Below are 18,105 nucleotides of genomic sequence, written 5' to 3'. Positions count from 1 at the left end.
GGACTTTGGGAATTTTCCCAAAGGTCTTTGGGATCATAGAGATTCTGGGACCAGCATTAATGTTCAGAAGTGGTTTTGGTCTTGGAACTCTGCCATTCAGGTAGTTTCATGAACACTGACCTTAACTGGGGCAAGTGAGACCTGTATTCTTTGGATGTTGTCGTGGGGTCTTTTGTGACCTCTTGGCTGAACTTTTGTCTGGTCAGACCACAAAGTATTTTCCCAAAGATCTTTTGGGATCATGGAGATTCTGGGACCAGCATTCATGTTCAGAAGTGGTTTTGGTCTTGGACCTCTGCCATTCAGGTAGTTTCATGAACACTGACCTTAACTGGGGCAAGCGAGACCTGTATTCTTTGGATGTTGTCGTGGGGTCTTTTGTGACCTCTTGGCTGAATTTTTGTCTGGTCAGACCACAGAGTACTTTCCCAAAGGTCTTTGGGATCATGGAGATTCTGGGACCAGCGTTTATGGTCTTTTTGTTCAGAAGTGGTTTTGGTCTTGGAACTCTGCCATTCAGGTAGTTTCATGAACACTGACCTTAACTGGGGCAAGCGAGACCTGTATTCTTTGGATGTTGTCGTGGGGTCTTTTGTGACCTCTTGGCTGAAGTTTTGTCTGGTCAGACCACAGAGTATTTTCCCAAAGGTCTTTTGGGATCATGGAGATTCTGGGACTAGCATTAATGTTCAGAAGTGGTTTTGGTCTTGGAACTCTGCCATTCAGGTAGTTTTTGCCCGGTGTCATGAACACTGACCTTAACTGGGGCAAGCGAGACCTGTATTCTTTGGATGTTGTTGTGGGGTCTTTTGTGACCTCTTGGCTGAACTTTTGTCTGGTCAGACCACAGAGTATTTTCCCAAAGGTCTTTGGGACAAGCATTAATGGTATTTTTCTTCAGAAGTGGTTTTGGTCTTGGAACTCTGCCATTCAGGTAGTTTTTGCCCGGTGTCAGGAACACTGACCTTAACTGGGGCAAGCGAGACCTGTATTTTTTGGATGTTGTCGTGGGGTCTTTTGTGACCTCTTGACTGAACTTTTGTCTGGTCAGACCACAGAGTATTTTCCCAAAAGTGTTTGGGATCATGGAGATTCTGGGACCAGTTTCATGAACACCGACCTTAACCGGGTCAGGTGAGACCTGTATTCTTTGCATGTTGTCGTGGGGTCTTTTGTGACCTCTTGGATTAGTGGGAAGGTTCACTACTGCCACTGTCTTTTGTGGATAATGGCTCTCACTGTGGTGTGCTGGAGTCCCAAAGCTCTAATTCATGTTACAGTTATGTTTTAAGTGTTCTATCGGTGTAGGTTTGGGTTTTTTCTCACTTTGTAATAAAAAGTATCATTTAAAAACTGCATTTTTGTTCAATACTTTTCCATACTACTGCATATGAAATATAATATAATAATATAATAATATAATAATAATAAATAATCCCACCGGCCGGCAGCTGCAGTCCTCTGTTGACGGTCATGCGAGGCCCTTCGCTCCTGGTGACGTCCATGGTGAACTGCAGGTGTCCGGTGTGCGTGTGGACGCCATCGGTGACGGTGAAGGCCATTTCGTCCGAGCCGCCGCTGACGGTGTCGGGCGTGTAGACCAGCAACCGATCCAGGACGTCCTGGTAGGTGAAGGTGGAACCCTGCGAGAGGACACGGCCGTTCTCTAAGGGCTGGGCGTAAAACTGACGTCTGCGGAGTTTCCCTGCAGGAGGACGGAAAAGTTAGCATGTTAGCATGTTAGCATGTTAGGCTGCACGTTGGCGGAGACAGAGTGATGTCGTCGTCATGAGCGATGAGCGATGACTAAGTCTTGTAACGCGTCCATCTTCAAGTCCGGATAATAAAGACGTCTTTGTCCGTTTTTGCTTTTCTTTATTGTTTTAGGCCGCCAGGCTCCGGCAGGCCGGATTGAAAGGACAATTTAGTTGGGAATAACGGAGTGTTTGCAGGTCAGGTAATCTGAGGGTGTGTCATGGCGGCTGTGAGAGAAATAGCTGCAGTCAGCGTGTGGTGGATGCGTCTTATTTTCCCTGCAGAGTCTCAGTGATTTACTTTGCTGCTGGAAGTGTGTGTGTGTGTGTGTGTGTGTGTGTGTGTGTGTGCTCACACACTCCTGTCGGTGTGTGTTGTATCAGTACACAGCATGATGAAGAAAGCCGATTAACACTTCATTTACTGTAAATCGGTCGATTTATGGAGTAAAGATTTTTATACTAAATATATTTACACAATAGATATTATATTATATTATAGTGCATATTACATTATATAAAATTATAAATAATTTAATAATAATAAATAAATAATAAAATCATAATATAATAAATAATTACTCTAAATCGGTCGATTTATGGAGTAAATATCTTTATACTATATATGTATACTTTATATATTATATTATATTATATATTTAAAAATATATATAAATAAATAATATAATAAATAAATAAACAAATATATAATAGATAATAATAATAAATATAATAAATTATATTAATTAATTATATTACATCATATATAAATAAATAAATATAAAATAAAATAAATAATAATAAAAAATATATGATAAATAGAATAAATTACAACATATATTATATTTATTATATATATTATTATATATATATATAATATTATACAATATAAATACAATTAAATATACATAATACTATATTATATTATATTAAATTATATTATATTATATATAAAAATGAATATATACATAACTAAATAATAAATAAATAAATAAATATAAAATAAATAATAAATAATAACATAACATAAACATATATAATAAATATAATAAATTAGATTAAATAATTATATTGTATCATATATACAAATTAATATATATACATAAATAATATAATAAATAAATATAAAATAAAATAAATAATAAATCATAATAAAAGACATATATAATAAATATAATAAATTATAACATATATTATATTTATTATATATATTATTATATATATGATATTATATAATATAAATAAAATTATATGTACATAATACTATTATACTATATTATATTACTATTATACTATATTATATTACTATTATTCTATTCTATTCTATTCTATTCTATTCTATTATATTATATTACAAAATCTTATTATTATATTATTACAAAATCTTATTATTATATTATTATATTATATTACAAAATCTCACAAAATGTACTAGCAGCTGCTCTGACCGTAGGAAGGCTTTCTGATGATGGTGAAGAGGATCTCGTTCTCGGGCGTGTCCTGGTCCAGGACACTGAGGGACGAGTTGGTGATGACAACTCCGGAGTTCTCCTCCACATGGATGCTGCTCACCGACACCACAGGCTGGCTCGCCTGCTTCCCCTGACGACAGAGAGGAGAAGAAGAAGAAGAAGAAGAAGAAGAAGAGGACGTCTTTAATTCTTCCTGACGGGTCGCAGCAAACGTTCATCAGCAGGCTGACAGCAGTGATCACTTTGCGTCTTACAGGAAAGGTCACACCTGACTCAGGGAATGGATGGACGGACCTCCGCCAAGCTGTGGAATCAATGAGAGGACCGCTAGCTTCTAGGAAGCTTCTAGGACCACAATATATCAATATATGTATCAATTAATTTTCACGAACAGCACAGTGTGGCGCAGCACGGCGCACCCACGCCTCCCACCAGTGCAAGTGGCAAAAAGGGAGGATAGAAGGCGTGAGAGGGTTTAACACAACCGAGTGTAATCTCGGCATAATCCCTCCAGCGTGTCCTAGGTCTAACACGGGGCCTTTTCCCGGCTGCTGGCCTGGGAACGCCTTGGTGTCCTCCCGGTGGAGCTGGAGGAGGTGCTACTGAGCTACTGAGACTGCTGCCCTCGCGACCCGGACCCAGATAAGCGGAGCAAAATAGATGGACTGGCCACACCCCGTTGGTGTGGTCAGTCCACATTGCAATTTTCATGAACAGCACAGTGTGGCGCAGCGCGGCGCACCCACGCCTCCAACTAGTGAAAGTGACAAAGAGGGAGGATAGAAGGTGTGAGAGGGTTTAACACAACCGAGTGTAATCTCGGCATAATCCCTCCAGCGTGTCCTAGGTCTAACACGGGGCCTTTTCCCGGCTGCTGGCCTGGGAACGCCTTGGTGTCCTCCCGGTGGAGCTGGAGGAGGTGCTACTGAGCTACTGAGACTGCTGCCCCCGCGACCCGGATAAGCGGAGCAAACGCCAACGTGGTGTGGCCAGCCCACATTGCAATTTTCATGAACAGCACAGTGTGGCGCAGCGCGGCGCACCCACGCCTCCCACCAGTGCAAGTGGCAAAAAGGGAGGATAGAAGGCGTGAGAGGGTTTAATACAACCGAGTGTAATCTAGACATAATCCCTCCAGCGTGTCGTAGGTCTGCCCTGGGGCCTTTTCCCGGCTGCTGGCCTGGGAACGCCTTGGTGTCCTCCCTTGGTGCTCCTCCGGAGCTGGAGGAGGTGCTACTGAGACTGCTGCCCTCGCGACCCAGACCCGGATCAGTGGAGCAAAATGGATGGGCTGGCCGCACCCCGTTGGCGTGGTCAGCCCACATTGCAATTTTCATGAACAGCACAGTGTGGCGCACCCACGCCTCCCACCACTGCAAGTGGCAATGAGGGAGGATAGAAGGTGTGAGAGGGTTTAACACAACCGAGTGTAATCTAGACATAATCCTTCCAGCCTTGGTGTCCTCTCGGTGGAGCTGGAGGAGGTGGCCGGGGTACCGGGAAGTCTGGGCTTCCCTACTGAGACTGCTGCGAACCCGGACCCAGATAAGCGGAGCAAAATGAATGGGCCGGCCACACCTTGTTGGCGTGGTCAGCCCACATTGCAATTTTCATGAACAGCACAGTGTGGCGCAGCATGGCGCACCCACGCCTCCCACAGTGCAAGTGGCAAAAAGGGAGGATAGAAGGCGTGAGAGGGTTTATCCCTCCAGCGTCTCCTAGCCACACCCTGTTGGTGTGGCCAGCCCACATTGCAATTTTCATGAACAGCACAGTGTGGCGCAGCGCGGCGCACCCACGCCTCCCACAGTGCTAGTGGCAAAAAGGGAGGATAGAAGGCATGAGAGGGTTTAACACAACCGAGTGTAATCTAGACATAATCCCTCCAGCCTTGGTGTCCTCTTGGTGGAGCTGGAAGAGGTGGCCTGGGTACCGGGAAGTCTGGGCTACTGAGACTGCTGTGACCCGGACCCGGATAAGTGGAGCAAAATGGATGGATGGGATCTAAACCAATTAAATGAGTGCCTCTCATTACCTTTAAATGAGTAGAGTTACATTAAATAATGGTTGCTGTGATTGCAGGGTGCGCTTCGACTGCGCCGAGATCAGACCAGGTCGGAGCTGGCCATCTTTCAGGGCACGCTGTTTACTCGTGAAATTGTCACTGCGCCAAGCTGAAAATGTGGGCACCTCCCACTGGTGCGCCGCCACGCCCATTTCGGCGCAGCCCAGTCTTTAAAAACTTTATTTGTCAAACACGTCACCTGGATGTGGATCTCCACGTTGAAGGCCTCGGTCTGGCTGTGTCCGTCGCTGATGTAGAAGCTGAAGGCGTCCTGCTGCGCTCGCTGACCTTTGCGCTGCACGTAGAAGATGCGCTCCGAGCTCAGGTCGTCCACAGAGAAAGGAACGTCGGGCGTGACGACGTGGGAGCCGCCCACTGCGCCACCTGATGGGGCGGTTGATACGGACGCATTAAAAGCGCTGTCAAGTTGTCAAAGTAAAAGCCCGGATAAATGATCGTGACTATCACATTAATGGCCGCCGTCGTTTTCCGACGCCTGACGTCCGCGCATCACTCTGCTCCGACGCGTCATGTCGCACGATTGCGGCGAAGGTGTCAGTTTGTTTTGACAGCACGGAGGCGGGACGGCGCTTTTTTAGACACGGGATGAATGAGCCGACTCAGCCGTGTATTATAACCCCTGACACGCCGCATCTCCATCATTTGACTCTCGGAAGGTGAGCGAGAGGAGTCTCTTATCTGGAGGAGAACCTGCCCGGAATGACAATCACTTGCATCGCTAGCCGCTAGCCGCTAGCCGCTAGCCAGGGTCTTGGGAGATAATCATAATAATAATAAACATCACGCTAAAGTTGTTTTTCAAATTGATACCAATAACTCCAGACTGATACGGTACCGATAAGTCACATTTAGATCTAACTCGATGTAGTTTGTGCACACCTGGAGGTAAGGAGAACTGGAACAAATCTGGATTAGATTACATGACATTACTACTACCACATCACTACTATCAGGAGAACCAGAGTATAGACTGGGAGGAGGCACTTGGCTTGGCCCAGAAAGGTGCACTGTATTCGGGTACGTGCTCCGAGTAGTCTGAGTTTATTTCTGTAATATTTTTATCGATTTTTTATAGGGTTTTATGCTGCCGATACCAATCCCGATAATCCATGAGTGAAATCGGCCGATACCGATACTGATACCGATCCTAATAGTCCATGAGTGAAATCGGCATATTGCAATGCAGATACCGATCCTGATAATCCATGAGTGAAATCGGCCAATACCAATACTGATCCCGATAATCCATGAGAGAAATAGTCCGATACCGATACTGATACAGATACCGATCCTAATAATCCATGAGTGAAATCGGCCATTACCGATATTGATACCGATCCTGATAATCCAAGAGTGAATCGGCCAATACTGATGCAGATACCAATCCTGTTACTCCATGAGTGAAATCGACTGATACCAATCCCGATCCAGATAAAATATGAGTGACATCAGCCAATACCGATACTGATAATCCATGAGTGAAATCAGCCAATACCGATGTAGATACCGATCCTGATAATCCATGAGTGAAATCAGCCAATACCGATACCGATCATGATAATCCATGAGTGAAATCGGCCAATACCAATACTGATACCGATCCCGATAATCCATGAGAGAAATCGCCTGATACCGATACTGATACGGATACCGATCCTAATAATCCATGAGTGAAATCGGCCATTACCGATACTGATACCGATCATGATAATCCATGAGTGAATCGGCCAATACCGATACTGATACCAATCCTGATAATCTATGAGTGAAATCGGCCAATAACGATGCAGATACCAATCCTGATAATACATGAGTGAAATCGGCCAATACCGATGCAGATACCGATCCTGATAATCTATGAGTGAAATCGGCCAATACTGATACCGATCCTGATAATCCATGAGTGAAATTGGTCATTACTGATACCAACACCGATCCTGATCATCCATGAGTGAAATCGGCCAATACCGATGCAGATACCGATCCTGATAATCTATGAGTGAAATCGGCCAATACTGATACCGATACCGATCCTGATAATCCATGAGTGAATCGGCCAATACCGATACTGATACCGATCCTGATAATCTATGAGTGAAATCGGCCAATAACGATGCAGATACCAATCCTGATAATACATGAGTGAAATCATCCAATACCGATGCAGATACCGATCCTGATAATGAATGAGTGAAATCGGCCAATACTGATACCGATCCTGATAATCCACGAGTGAAATTGGTCAATACTGATACCAACACCGATCCTGATAATCCATGAGTGAAATCGGCCAATACTGATGCAGATACTGATCCTGATAATCCATGAGTGAAATCGGCCAATACCGATACCGATATGATAATCCATGAGTGAAATCGGCCAATACCGATACCGATCCTGATAATCATTGAGTGAAATCGGCCAATAACCGATCCTGATAATCCATGAGTGAAATCGACTGATACCAATACTGATCCTGATAATCCATGAGTGAAATTGACTGATACCGGTACAGGTACTGATAATCCATGAGTGAAATCATCCAATACCGATACCAATGTTGGGGACATAAAAAAATGATGCAAGAAGCAAACCGGCCAATATGAAACTTTTATGATGACATCATTATGTAATTTCCAACCACATGGGGGGGGGGGGGGTCTCACCTTGCTGGGTGTTTTCAATGAAGCCGTACTTGGGGGGGCTGACCAGCCAAACCAGCAGGTTCTTCCTGGGCGTGTCCTGGTCCGATACGATGATGTGATTGGTTGACAGCTGCACACGACCGCCTTCGTGGACCTACGAGTCGCAGCAATAGATGACAATATTAGCCCAGGAGTAGCTACAGTCAAGCATGAGTGCTGCCTGAACGGGGGTGCTGCGGTTCTTTGCGGGAAATCTAGCAGAGCTGTACAGGTTGCTGTGTTGGGACTCCTGATCAGGTGGGACAACTGACACACGAGTCAGTTGGAATCCATCTTTACCAAAAATGAACCCTAGTTTCCCCGCAGCAGCACTCATGCACCATACTTGACTGTAGGCAAGACACTTGTCACCTTGGAGGTGTATTCAGACTCCTTATTAGGTTGTAAAACAACCAAAAATTAACCGCAGTTCCCCCAGTACAGGCAGCACTCATGCACCATACTTGACTGCAGGCAAGACCCTTGTTGTCTTGGATGTGTGTTGTGACTCTTGTTGGCCAGTTTCTGCATCACATTGTTACAGTATATGTTGGAGTTTATCTTTCTCAAAAATTAACCGCAGTTCCCCCCAGTGCGGGCAGCACTCATGCACCATACTTGACAGAAGGCAAGACACTTGGAGGTGCATTTGGACTCCTTGTCAAGTTGGAAAACTGAGATGTGGGCCAGTTTCTGCTTCACAGTGTGACAGTATATGTTGGAATTCAGCTTTCTCCAAAATGAACCGTAGTTCCCCCAGTACAGGCAGCACTCATACACCATAATTGACAGTAAGCAAGACGCTTAGCATCTTGGAGGTGCGTTGGTACGCCTCATCAGGTTGTACTGCCTCACAGTATCATAGTGCACGTTGGAATTCATCTTTCCCTTTACTGAACCACAGTTCCCCCTAGTACTGGCAGTACTCATACACCATACTTGACAGTACGTGTTGGAATTCATCTTTCCCAGTACTGAACCACAGCTCCTCCAAGTACCATGTTGGAATTGATCATTGCCAAAAATGAATTGGAGACCTCCACTGATGGCAGCACTCATGCACCATACTCGACAGTAGTTAAGACACTTGGAGAGGTGCATTTGGACTCCTTGTCAGGTTGGAAAACTGAGATGTGGGCCAGTTTCTGCTTCACAGTGTGACAGTATATGTTGGAATTCAGCTTTCTCCAAAATGAACCGTAGTTCCCCCAGTACAGGCAGCACTCATACACCACAATTGACACGCTTAGCATCTCGGAGGTGCGTTGGTACGCCTCATCAGGTGGTACTCCCTCACAGCATCATAGTGCACGTTGGAATTCATCTTTCCCTTTACTGAACCACAGTTCCCCCTAGTACAGGTAGTACTCATACACCATAATTGACAGTAGGCAAGACGCTTCGCATCTCGGAGGTGCGTTGGTACGCCTCATCAGGTTGTACTGCCTGACAGTATCATAGTACACGTTGGAATTCATCTTTGCCTTTACTGAACCACAGTTCCCCCAAGTACAGGCAGTACTCATACACCATACTTGACAGTACGTGTTGGAATTCATCTTTCCCGGTACTGAACCACAGCTCCCCCAAGTACCATGTTGGAATTGATCATTGCCAAAAATGAATTGGAGACCTCCACTGATGGCAGCACTCGTGCTCCATGCTTAAAGTACACCCAAGTTGACTTTGACAAGATACACTGTCACAGAAATGACCTTGATGCCGCCGCTCACAGTGACCACGGGCGGCTGTCTGGGCGTGGAGGTGATGGTGATGGTGCACATCTGGTTGTCAAGACGATGGTTGTCGGAATCGTAGACGACAAAGTGGAAGACGTCCGTGACCGGCTGGTCGCCCGTCTCCAACGAGGTCACGTACCTGTCGACGTGAAAAAACAATGTAAATGCAAAACAATACTAGCATTTATAACCCACAAGGTATGCTGGGTAATGTCCTGTTGGGGGTGTGTGAACATGGGCTTCCCAGTATTGGTGTGTGTTTTCATGTATTGTGTGTTTCACATGTGTTACTCAATGGGTTATTTTTGGTTGCACCGTGAGTGAGGAAGGCGGTTGAATATGCAAGGATCCATTTAATTAAAATTAAAATTAAAATTAAAATTAAAATTAAAATTAAAATTAAAATTAAAATTAAAATTAAAATTAAAATTAAAATTAAAATTAAAATTAAAATTAAAATTAAAATTAAAATTAAAATTTGTAAATTAAAAAAATAATTTAATTAAAATGATTATTTTTTAAATTAATAAAAAAACATGAATTATATTAGGAAAGCAGGAAGTGAACAAATGTCACAGTTACTGATTGTGAAAGTACCAGATGGAGGGGTAGGATTTGATAAGCTTAAATTAAAATTAAAATTAAAATTAAAATTAAAATTAAAATTAAAATTAAAATTAAAATTAAAATTAAAATTAAAATTAAAATTAAAATTAAAATTAAAATTAAAATTAAAATTAAAATTAAAATTAAACAGAATAAACTGTTGAATTAAATTTTAATTTCAGAATTTTGATTTAAAATTTTATAAATAAAAAAATAAATTTAATTAAAATTATTATTATTTTTTAATTAATAAAAAAATATCTTAAATGATATTAGGAAAGCAGGAAGTGAACAAATGTTACAGTTACTGATTGTAAAAGTACCAGATGGAGGGGTAGGATTTAATAAGCTTTGCTTCTTCCTACTCATTTTGGACAAGTGGAACTGGGAACTGATTATTAGCATTAGCATTAGCATTAGCATTAGCATTAGCATTACCATTACCATTACCAATTGTCATTTTTACGTTCAGCTTAAGCAAATTGGACGCCGTGCTGCATTTGGAACATCCCTGGTCTACTCCATCTGCAGGGAAAGGTAAGGTGTACCCCCCCCCTTTTTTTTACTTTGGTAGAGTCAAAATAAAAAACACTAAAGAGGCCAAGCGGGGGCTCCTTTCCAACCCCTGATTGATCCATCAATTAATCGTGGTATCTCCACGTGTAGTGTCTATCTATCCATCCTTGGGATAACGTCGGATTAAAGGGATGCGTTCAAATCCGCCGGCGAGCAAACAAAGCCTGGAATCCATAGTGGTCTAAGCCAACGTCAACGTGGTCTACGATATGCTAAGTATTTGTCACTGTCAGCGATGCCTGCAGAGACGCTGCTGCAGGAAGCCTGCAGTGATGAAAAGACGCGGTTAGCGTGTAAATATTTATCTTTCATCTCCAGGGTCGCCCCGACTCGTCGTTACCGGTAAGGCTTGATTTTCTTCTCTCGCTTTGGTTTTGTTTGCTTTCATAATGCCTGACAAGGCCGTGGTCTCCCAAGGAGAAGCAGAACCTGAGATGAAAGGAGACAGAATGGAAGTGTCGGCTCTTTGGCGGGAGGTGACGCCATCTTATTTTATCTGCTCCGATCAGAATGGATGATGAAGGTCCGCTTGAGTGTGCCTGGCAGTCTAAGATGAGGGAGAAACCGACAAAGACGTGGAGGTCCCCAAACTAACCTGACGCTGCCGAGGTTGATGTCCTCCATGGTGAAGGTGGAGTACTCCCTCAGCTCCTGAGGCTCCTGCTGGGTCCGAGTCCTGGTCAGGAGGCCGTACATCGGCACCGAGACCAGCTGGATTCGGATCTGGTCGTCCAGGGACGAGTCGTCCTACAAAAGACGGAACGTGTGTGAGGTCGAGATAACTATGACTGGGTGCACTGGGTCAAACCAGGGTGAATCCGGATCTGATCCAGATTGGCAACAGTGTGAACCCAGTGTGTGTAATATTCCCAGCGACAACCTGCCGATGTTGACCAGCTTTTTGTGTTCCTTTTCCTGGGTATAATAATGGGTAATCATGAGTATTAATGGCTAATCATGGGTAATAATGGGTAACAATGGCTAATAATGGGTAATCATGGGTAATCATGAGTATTACTGGCTAATAATGGGTAATAATGGGTAACAATGGGTAATCATGGGTAATCATGTGTATTACTGGCTAATAATGGGTAATCATGGGTAATATTGAGTAATAATAGGTAATCATGGGTAATCGTGGGTAATAATGGGTAACAATGGGTAATAATGGGTAATCATGAGTAATCATGAGTATCAATGGCTAATAATGATTAATAATGGGTAATAATGGCTAATAATGGGTAATCATGAGTAATCATGTGTAATAATTGTAATACTGTGTAATAATGAGTAATAATGACTAATAATGGTAACAATGGTAATAATGGATAATAATGGGTAAAAATGGGAAATCATGAGTAATAATGGGCAATAATGGGTAATAATGGATAATAATGAGTAATAATGGATAATAATGGTTAGTATGGGTAATATGGGTAATATGGGTAATAATGGATAATAATGGGAAATAATGGGTAATAATGTGTATTAATGATAATAATGGGTAATAATGAGTAATATGTGTAATGATGGGTAATAATGACTAATAATGGTAATAATGGGTAATAATGGATAATCATGGGTAATACTAAGTAATATTGGGTAATAATGAGTAATAATGTGTAATAATGACGAACAATGGTAATAATGGGTAATAAAGATAATAATGAGTAATACTGAGTAATAATGGGTAATAATGACTAATACTGAGTAACAATCGGTAATAATGGGTAATAATGGGCAATATGGGTAATAATGGATAATAATGAGTCATATTGAGTAATACTGAGTAATAATGAGTAATAATGGGTAATAATGTGTATTAATGATAATAATAGGTAATAATGAGTAATGTGTGTAATAGTGGGTAATAATGACTAATAATGGTAAGAATGGGTAATAATGGATAATCATGGGTAATACTAAGCAATAATGGGAAATAATGGGTAATAATGTGTATTAATGATAATAATAGGTAATAATGAGTAATATGTGTAATAATGGGTAATAATGACTAATAATGGTAATAATGGGTAATAATGGATAATCATGGGTAATACTAATTAATAATGGGTAATATGAGTAATAATGTGTAATAATGACAAACAATGGTAATAATGGGTAAGAAAGATAATAACGAGTAATACAAAGTAATAATGGGTAATAATGACTAATACTGAGTAACAATCGGTAATAATGGGTAATAATGGGCAATATGGGTAATAATGGACAATAATGGGTCATATTGAGTAATTCTGAGTAATAATGGGTAATAATGGGTAATAATGGGTATTAATGATAATAATAGGTAATAATGAGTAATATGTGTAATAATGGGTAATAATGACTAATAATGGTAATAATGGGTAATAATGGATAATCATGGGTAATACTAAGTAATAATGGGAAATAATGGGTAATAATGTGTATTAATGATAATAATGGATAATAATGAGTAATATGTGTAATAATGGGTAATAATGACTAATAATGGTAAGAATGGGTAATAATGACTAATACTGAGTAACAATGGGTAATAATGGGTAATAATGGGTAATAATGACTAATACTGAGTAACAATGGGTAATAATGGGTAATAATGACTAATACTGAGTAACAATGGGTAATAATGGGTAATAATGACTAATTCTGAGTAACAATGGGTAATAATGGGTAATAATGGGCAATATGGGTAATAATTGGTAATAATGGATAATAATGGGTAATAATGGGCAATATGGGTAGTAATTGGTAATAATGGATATTAATGGGTAAAAACATGTTTTATTTTATGTATATATATATAAATATATATATATGTGTATTTTTAGCATTCCTCTCTTTGTGCTATTTCTTACAGTGTAGGCCAGATGTGAGCGCTTGATGACCGTGCTGCTTTGCTTGCCCACTTCCAGGGAAAGACTGGAGGCGGGGTCTCGCTGCGGCCCGTCGTTGCGGGCGCCCAGCACCGCCACTTGCACCACCGTGGTCGCCATGGAGATGCCGTCGCTGACGGCGATGGTGATGGCGTCGTCCTGGTCGGAGAGCCCGGCGTGGCGGTACAACAGAACGTTGTGGGTGACGTCGTTGAAGGTGAAGATGTCGCCTGGCGTTGAGGGAAAAGACCCGGGTTAACTTCCTGCCCCTGAACGCCTCACGGGGCGATTTCGGACCCGAGGTCTCTCTGCCTTACCGTTTGTCATGCTGGTGTGAGCGCCGCCTTCGCTTCTAACCAGCTCGCCGTGGACGGGCGCTTCCACCAGCTCGAACTCCAGCTCTTCGGGAGACGTGTCGGCGTCGCTCACCGCTAGATGCTGACCGCCTCCACAGCGAGAACGAAGAAGCACATTTCATTTTTGTTGCAGAGACCACTTTAATATCCACCCCGTGTGTCTGCTTTCCTTACCCACGGTGGCCTGGCCCCCCATGCTGACCTCCAGAAGCGGGTCCAGCACCTGAAACATGGGCGGCTGCTGGTGGTTGGTCAGCAGCAGGACGGCGAAGTCTAACTCGGGGGTCGTGTGCTCGCCATCAGACACTGGCGGACAAACGGACCAACAATAAATGAAGCGGATTTGCAGGTTTTTCTCCGTTCCACCAAGACCTCCTCCAACATGTTCTACCTTTGTTAGTCTGCCATGATGCATTAAATCCATTCTAAACCCACATTAACACCACATTAACTCCACGTATGACATAACAGCATAAAAACATGCCTTTATGACATCAAGAAGCCCTGAGAGAGAAGAAGAGGATGGAGATGATTGAGCAGCTGCAATGATGGACAGCTCGTGAGGAGGAATGAGTGGAGAAGGAGCGGAAGAACATTTATCACAGAGATGAATCGGCATGCGGCGGGAATGGAGGAGCGCACGCGGCGAGACGGGTGAGGGAGGGTTGATGAACTCCTACATGCACCGTGACACTAGGAAGAGGTAGCATCACAGTATGGGAGCGTATGAGTGTCCCTGACACTGGTGAGCTGTGGTTCATTTTTGTGAAAGATTAACTTCTACACGCATTGTGACACTAAGAAGAGGTAGCGTCACAGTATGGGAGCGCACGAGTGCCCCCGTCACTGGCGAGCTGTGGTTCATTTTTGGGAAAGCTGAACTCATACATGCACCGTGACACTAAGAAGAGGTAGCGTCACAGTATGGGAGCGCACGAGTGCCCCCGACACTGGCGAGCTGTGGTTCATTTTTGGGAAAGATGAACTCCTACACGAACTGTGACACTAAGAAGAGGTATCGTCACAGTATGGGAGCGCATGAGTGCCCCTGACACTGGCGAGCTTTGGTTCATTTTTGTGAAAGATTAACTCCTACATGCACCGTGGCACTAAGAAGATGTAGCGTCACAGTATGGGAGCGCACGAGTGCCCCTGATGCTGGTGAGCTGTGGTTCATTTTTGTGAAAGATGAACTCATACACGCACCATGACACTAAGAAGAGGTAGTGTCACAGTATGGGCGCGCATGAGTGCTCCCATTACTGGCGAGCTGTGGTTCATTTTGGGGGAAAATGAACTCCTACATGCACCATGACACTAAGAAGAGGTAGTGTCACAGTATGGGAGCGCACGAGTGCCCCGACACTGGTGAGCTGTGGTTATTTTTTTGTGAAAAATGAACTCATACATGCACCGTGACACTAAGAAGAGGTAGCGTCACAGTATTGGAGCGCATGAGTGCCCCCAACACTGGCGAGCTTTGGTTCATTTTTGGGAAAGATGAACTCCTACATGCACCGTGACACTAAGAAGAGGTAGCGTCACAGTATGGGAGCGCACGAGTGCCCCTGATGCTGGCGAGCTGTGGTTCATTTTTGTGAAAGATGAACTCATACACGCACCATGACACTAAGAAGAGGTAGTGTCACAGTATGGGCACGCATGAGTGCCCCCATTACTGGCGAGCTGTGGTTCATTTTTGGGGAAAATGAACTCCTACATGCACCATGACACTAAGAAGAGGTAGTGTCACAGTATGGGAGTGCACGAGTGCCCCTGACACTGGTGAGCTGTGGTTCATTTTTGGGAAAATTGAACTCCTACATGCACCGTGACACTAAGAAGAGATAGCGTCACGGTATTGGAGCGCACGAGTGCCCCTGACACTGGTGAGCTGTGGTAATTTTTTTGTGAAAAATGAACTCATACATGCACCGTGACACTAAGAAGAGGTAGCGTCACAGTATGGGAGCGCACGAGTGCCCCCGACACTGGCGAGCTGTGGTTCATTTTTGGGAAAGATGAACTCCTACACGAACTGTGACACTAAGAAGAGGTATCGTCACAGTATGGGAGCGCATGAGTGCCCCTGACACTGGCGAGCTTTGGTTCATTTTTGTGAAAGATTAACTCCTACATGCACCGTGACACTAAGAAGATGTAGCGTCACAGTATGGGAGCGCACGAGTGCCCCTGATGCTGGTGAGCTGTGGTTCATTTTTGTGAAAGATGAACTCATACACGCACCATGACACTAAGAAGAGGTAGTGTCACAGTATGGGCGCGCACGAGTGCTCCCATTACTGGCGAGCTGTGGTTCATTTTTGGGGAAAATGAACTCCTACATGCACCATGACACTAAGAAGAGGTAGTGTCACAGTATGGGAGCGCACGAGTGCCCCTGACACTGGTGAGCTGTGGTTATTTTTTTGTGAAAAATGAACTCATACATGCACCGTGACACTAAGAAGAGGTAGCGTCACAGTATTGGAGCGCATGAGTGCCCCCAACACTGGCGAGCTGTGGTTCATTTTTGGGAAAGATGAACTCCTACACGCACTGTGACACTAAGAAGAGGTATCGTCACAGCATGGGAGCGCACGAGTGCCCCCGTCACTGGTGAGCTGTGGTTAATTTTTTGGAAAGATTAACTCCTACTTGCACCGTGACACTAAGAAGAGGTAGCGTCACGGTATGGGAGCGCACGAGTGCCCCTGACACTGGTGAGCTGTGGTTCATTTTTGGGAAAGATGAACTCCTACATGCACCGTGACACTAAGAAGAGATAGCGTCACAGTATGGGAGCACACGAGTGCCCCTGTCACTGGTGAGCTGTGGTTCATTTTTGGGAAAGATGAACTCCTACATGCACCGTGACACTAAGAAGAGGTAGCGTCACAGTATGGGAGCGCACGAGTGCCCCTGACACTGGTGAGCTGTGGTTAATTTTTTGTGAAAAATGAACTCATACATGCACCGTGACACTAAGAAGAGGTAGCGTCACAGTATGGGAGCGCACGAGTGCCCCCGTCACTGGCGAGCTGTGGTTCATTTTTGGGAAAGCTGAACTCATACATGCACCGTGACACTAAGAAGAGGTAGCGTCACAGTATGGGAGCGCACGAGTGCCCCCAACACTGACGAGCTGTGGTTAATTTTCGGAAAGATGAACTCCTACACGCACCGTGACACTAAGAAGAGGTAGCGTCACAGTATGGGAGCGCATGAGTGCCCCTGACACTGGTGAGCTGTGGTTCATTTTTGGGAAAATTGAACTCCTACATGCACTGTGACACTAAGAAGAGATAGCGTCACAGTATGGGAGCGCACGAGTGCCCCCGTCACTGGCGAGCTGTGGTTCATTTTTGGGAAAGCTGAACTCCTACACGCACCGTGACACTAAGAAGAGGTAGCGTCACAGTATTGGAGCGCATGAGTGCCCCTGACACTGGTGAGCTGTGGTAATTTTTTTGTGAAAAATGAACTCATACATGCACCGTGACACTAAGAAGAGATAGCGTCACAGTATGGGAGCGCATGAGAGGCCCCAACACTGGCAAGCTGTGGTTAATTTTTGGGAAAGATGAACTCCTACATGCACCGTGACACTAAGAAGAGGTAGCGTCACAGTATGGGAGCGCACGAGTGCCCCTGACACTGGTGAGCTGTGGTTCATTTTTGGGAAAGATTAACTCCTACATGCACCGTGACACTAAGAAGAGGTAGTGTCACAGTCTGGGAGCGCACGAGTGCCCCCATTACTGGCAAGCTGTGGTTAATTTTTGGGAAAGATGAACTCCTACATGCACCGTGACAGCAAGACGCATGACTGTGGCAACGGCATCACAAAACAGGAGCGCATGAAAGCCTCCAACACTGGGAAGCCGCGGTTGACTTTTGGAAAAGATGAATTCCGTATGCACCGTGACATTGTGCGTCTACTTCACAGAGCATTA

At 43.8% G+C, this 18,105-nt stretch overlaps 1 protein-coding gene across 2 annotated transcripts in view; it reads right to left on the bottom strand.

The window, feature by feature from the left end:
- Positions 1–18,105, bottom strand: part of fras1 (Fraser extracellular matrix complex subunit 1) — a 212,828-nt gene that overhangs the window by 24,721 nt on the left and 170,002 nt on the right. For both annotated transcript variants that reach the window (XM_058069763.1, XM_058069762.1), the window contains 9 exons: positions 14,324–14,455; positions 14,111–14,239; positions 13,776–14,023; positions 11,513–11,664; positions 9,712–9,874; positions 7,979–8,111; positions 5,491–5,675; positions 3,203–3,356; positions 1,442–1,705 (listed from right to left, as the gene is read on the bottom strand). In XM_058069763.1, coding sequence (XP_057925746.1) covers positions 1,442–1,705; positions 3,203–3,356; positions 5,491–5,675; positions 7,979–8,111; positions 9,712–9,874; positions 11,513–11,664; positions 13,776–14,023; positions 14,111–14,239; positions 14,324–14,455 — 1,560 coding nt within the window. The remainder of the gene's footprint in view (positions 1–1,441; positions 1,706–3,202; positions 3,357–5,490; positions 5,676–7,978; positions 8,112–9,711; positions 9,875–11,512; positions 11,665–13,775; positions 14,024–14,110; positions 14,240–14,323; positions 14,456–18,105) is intronic.

This window comes from Doryrhamphus excisus, chromosome 4, assembly GCF_030265055.1.
Source record: "Doryrhamphus excisus isolate RoL2022-K1 chromosome 4, RoL_Dexc_1.0, whole genome shotgun sequence".
NCBI lineage: Eukaryota > Metazoa > Chordata > Actinopteri > Syngnathiformes > Syngnathidae > Doryrhamphus > Doryrhamphus excisus.
The sequence above is the reverse complement of the archived record's forward strand: the minus strand, read 5'-3'. Positions and strand labels throughout refer to the sequence as shown.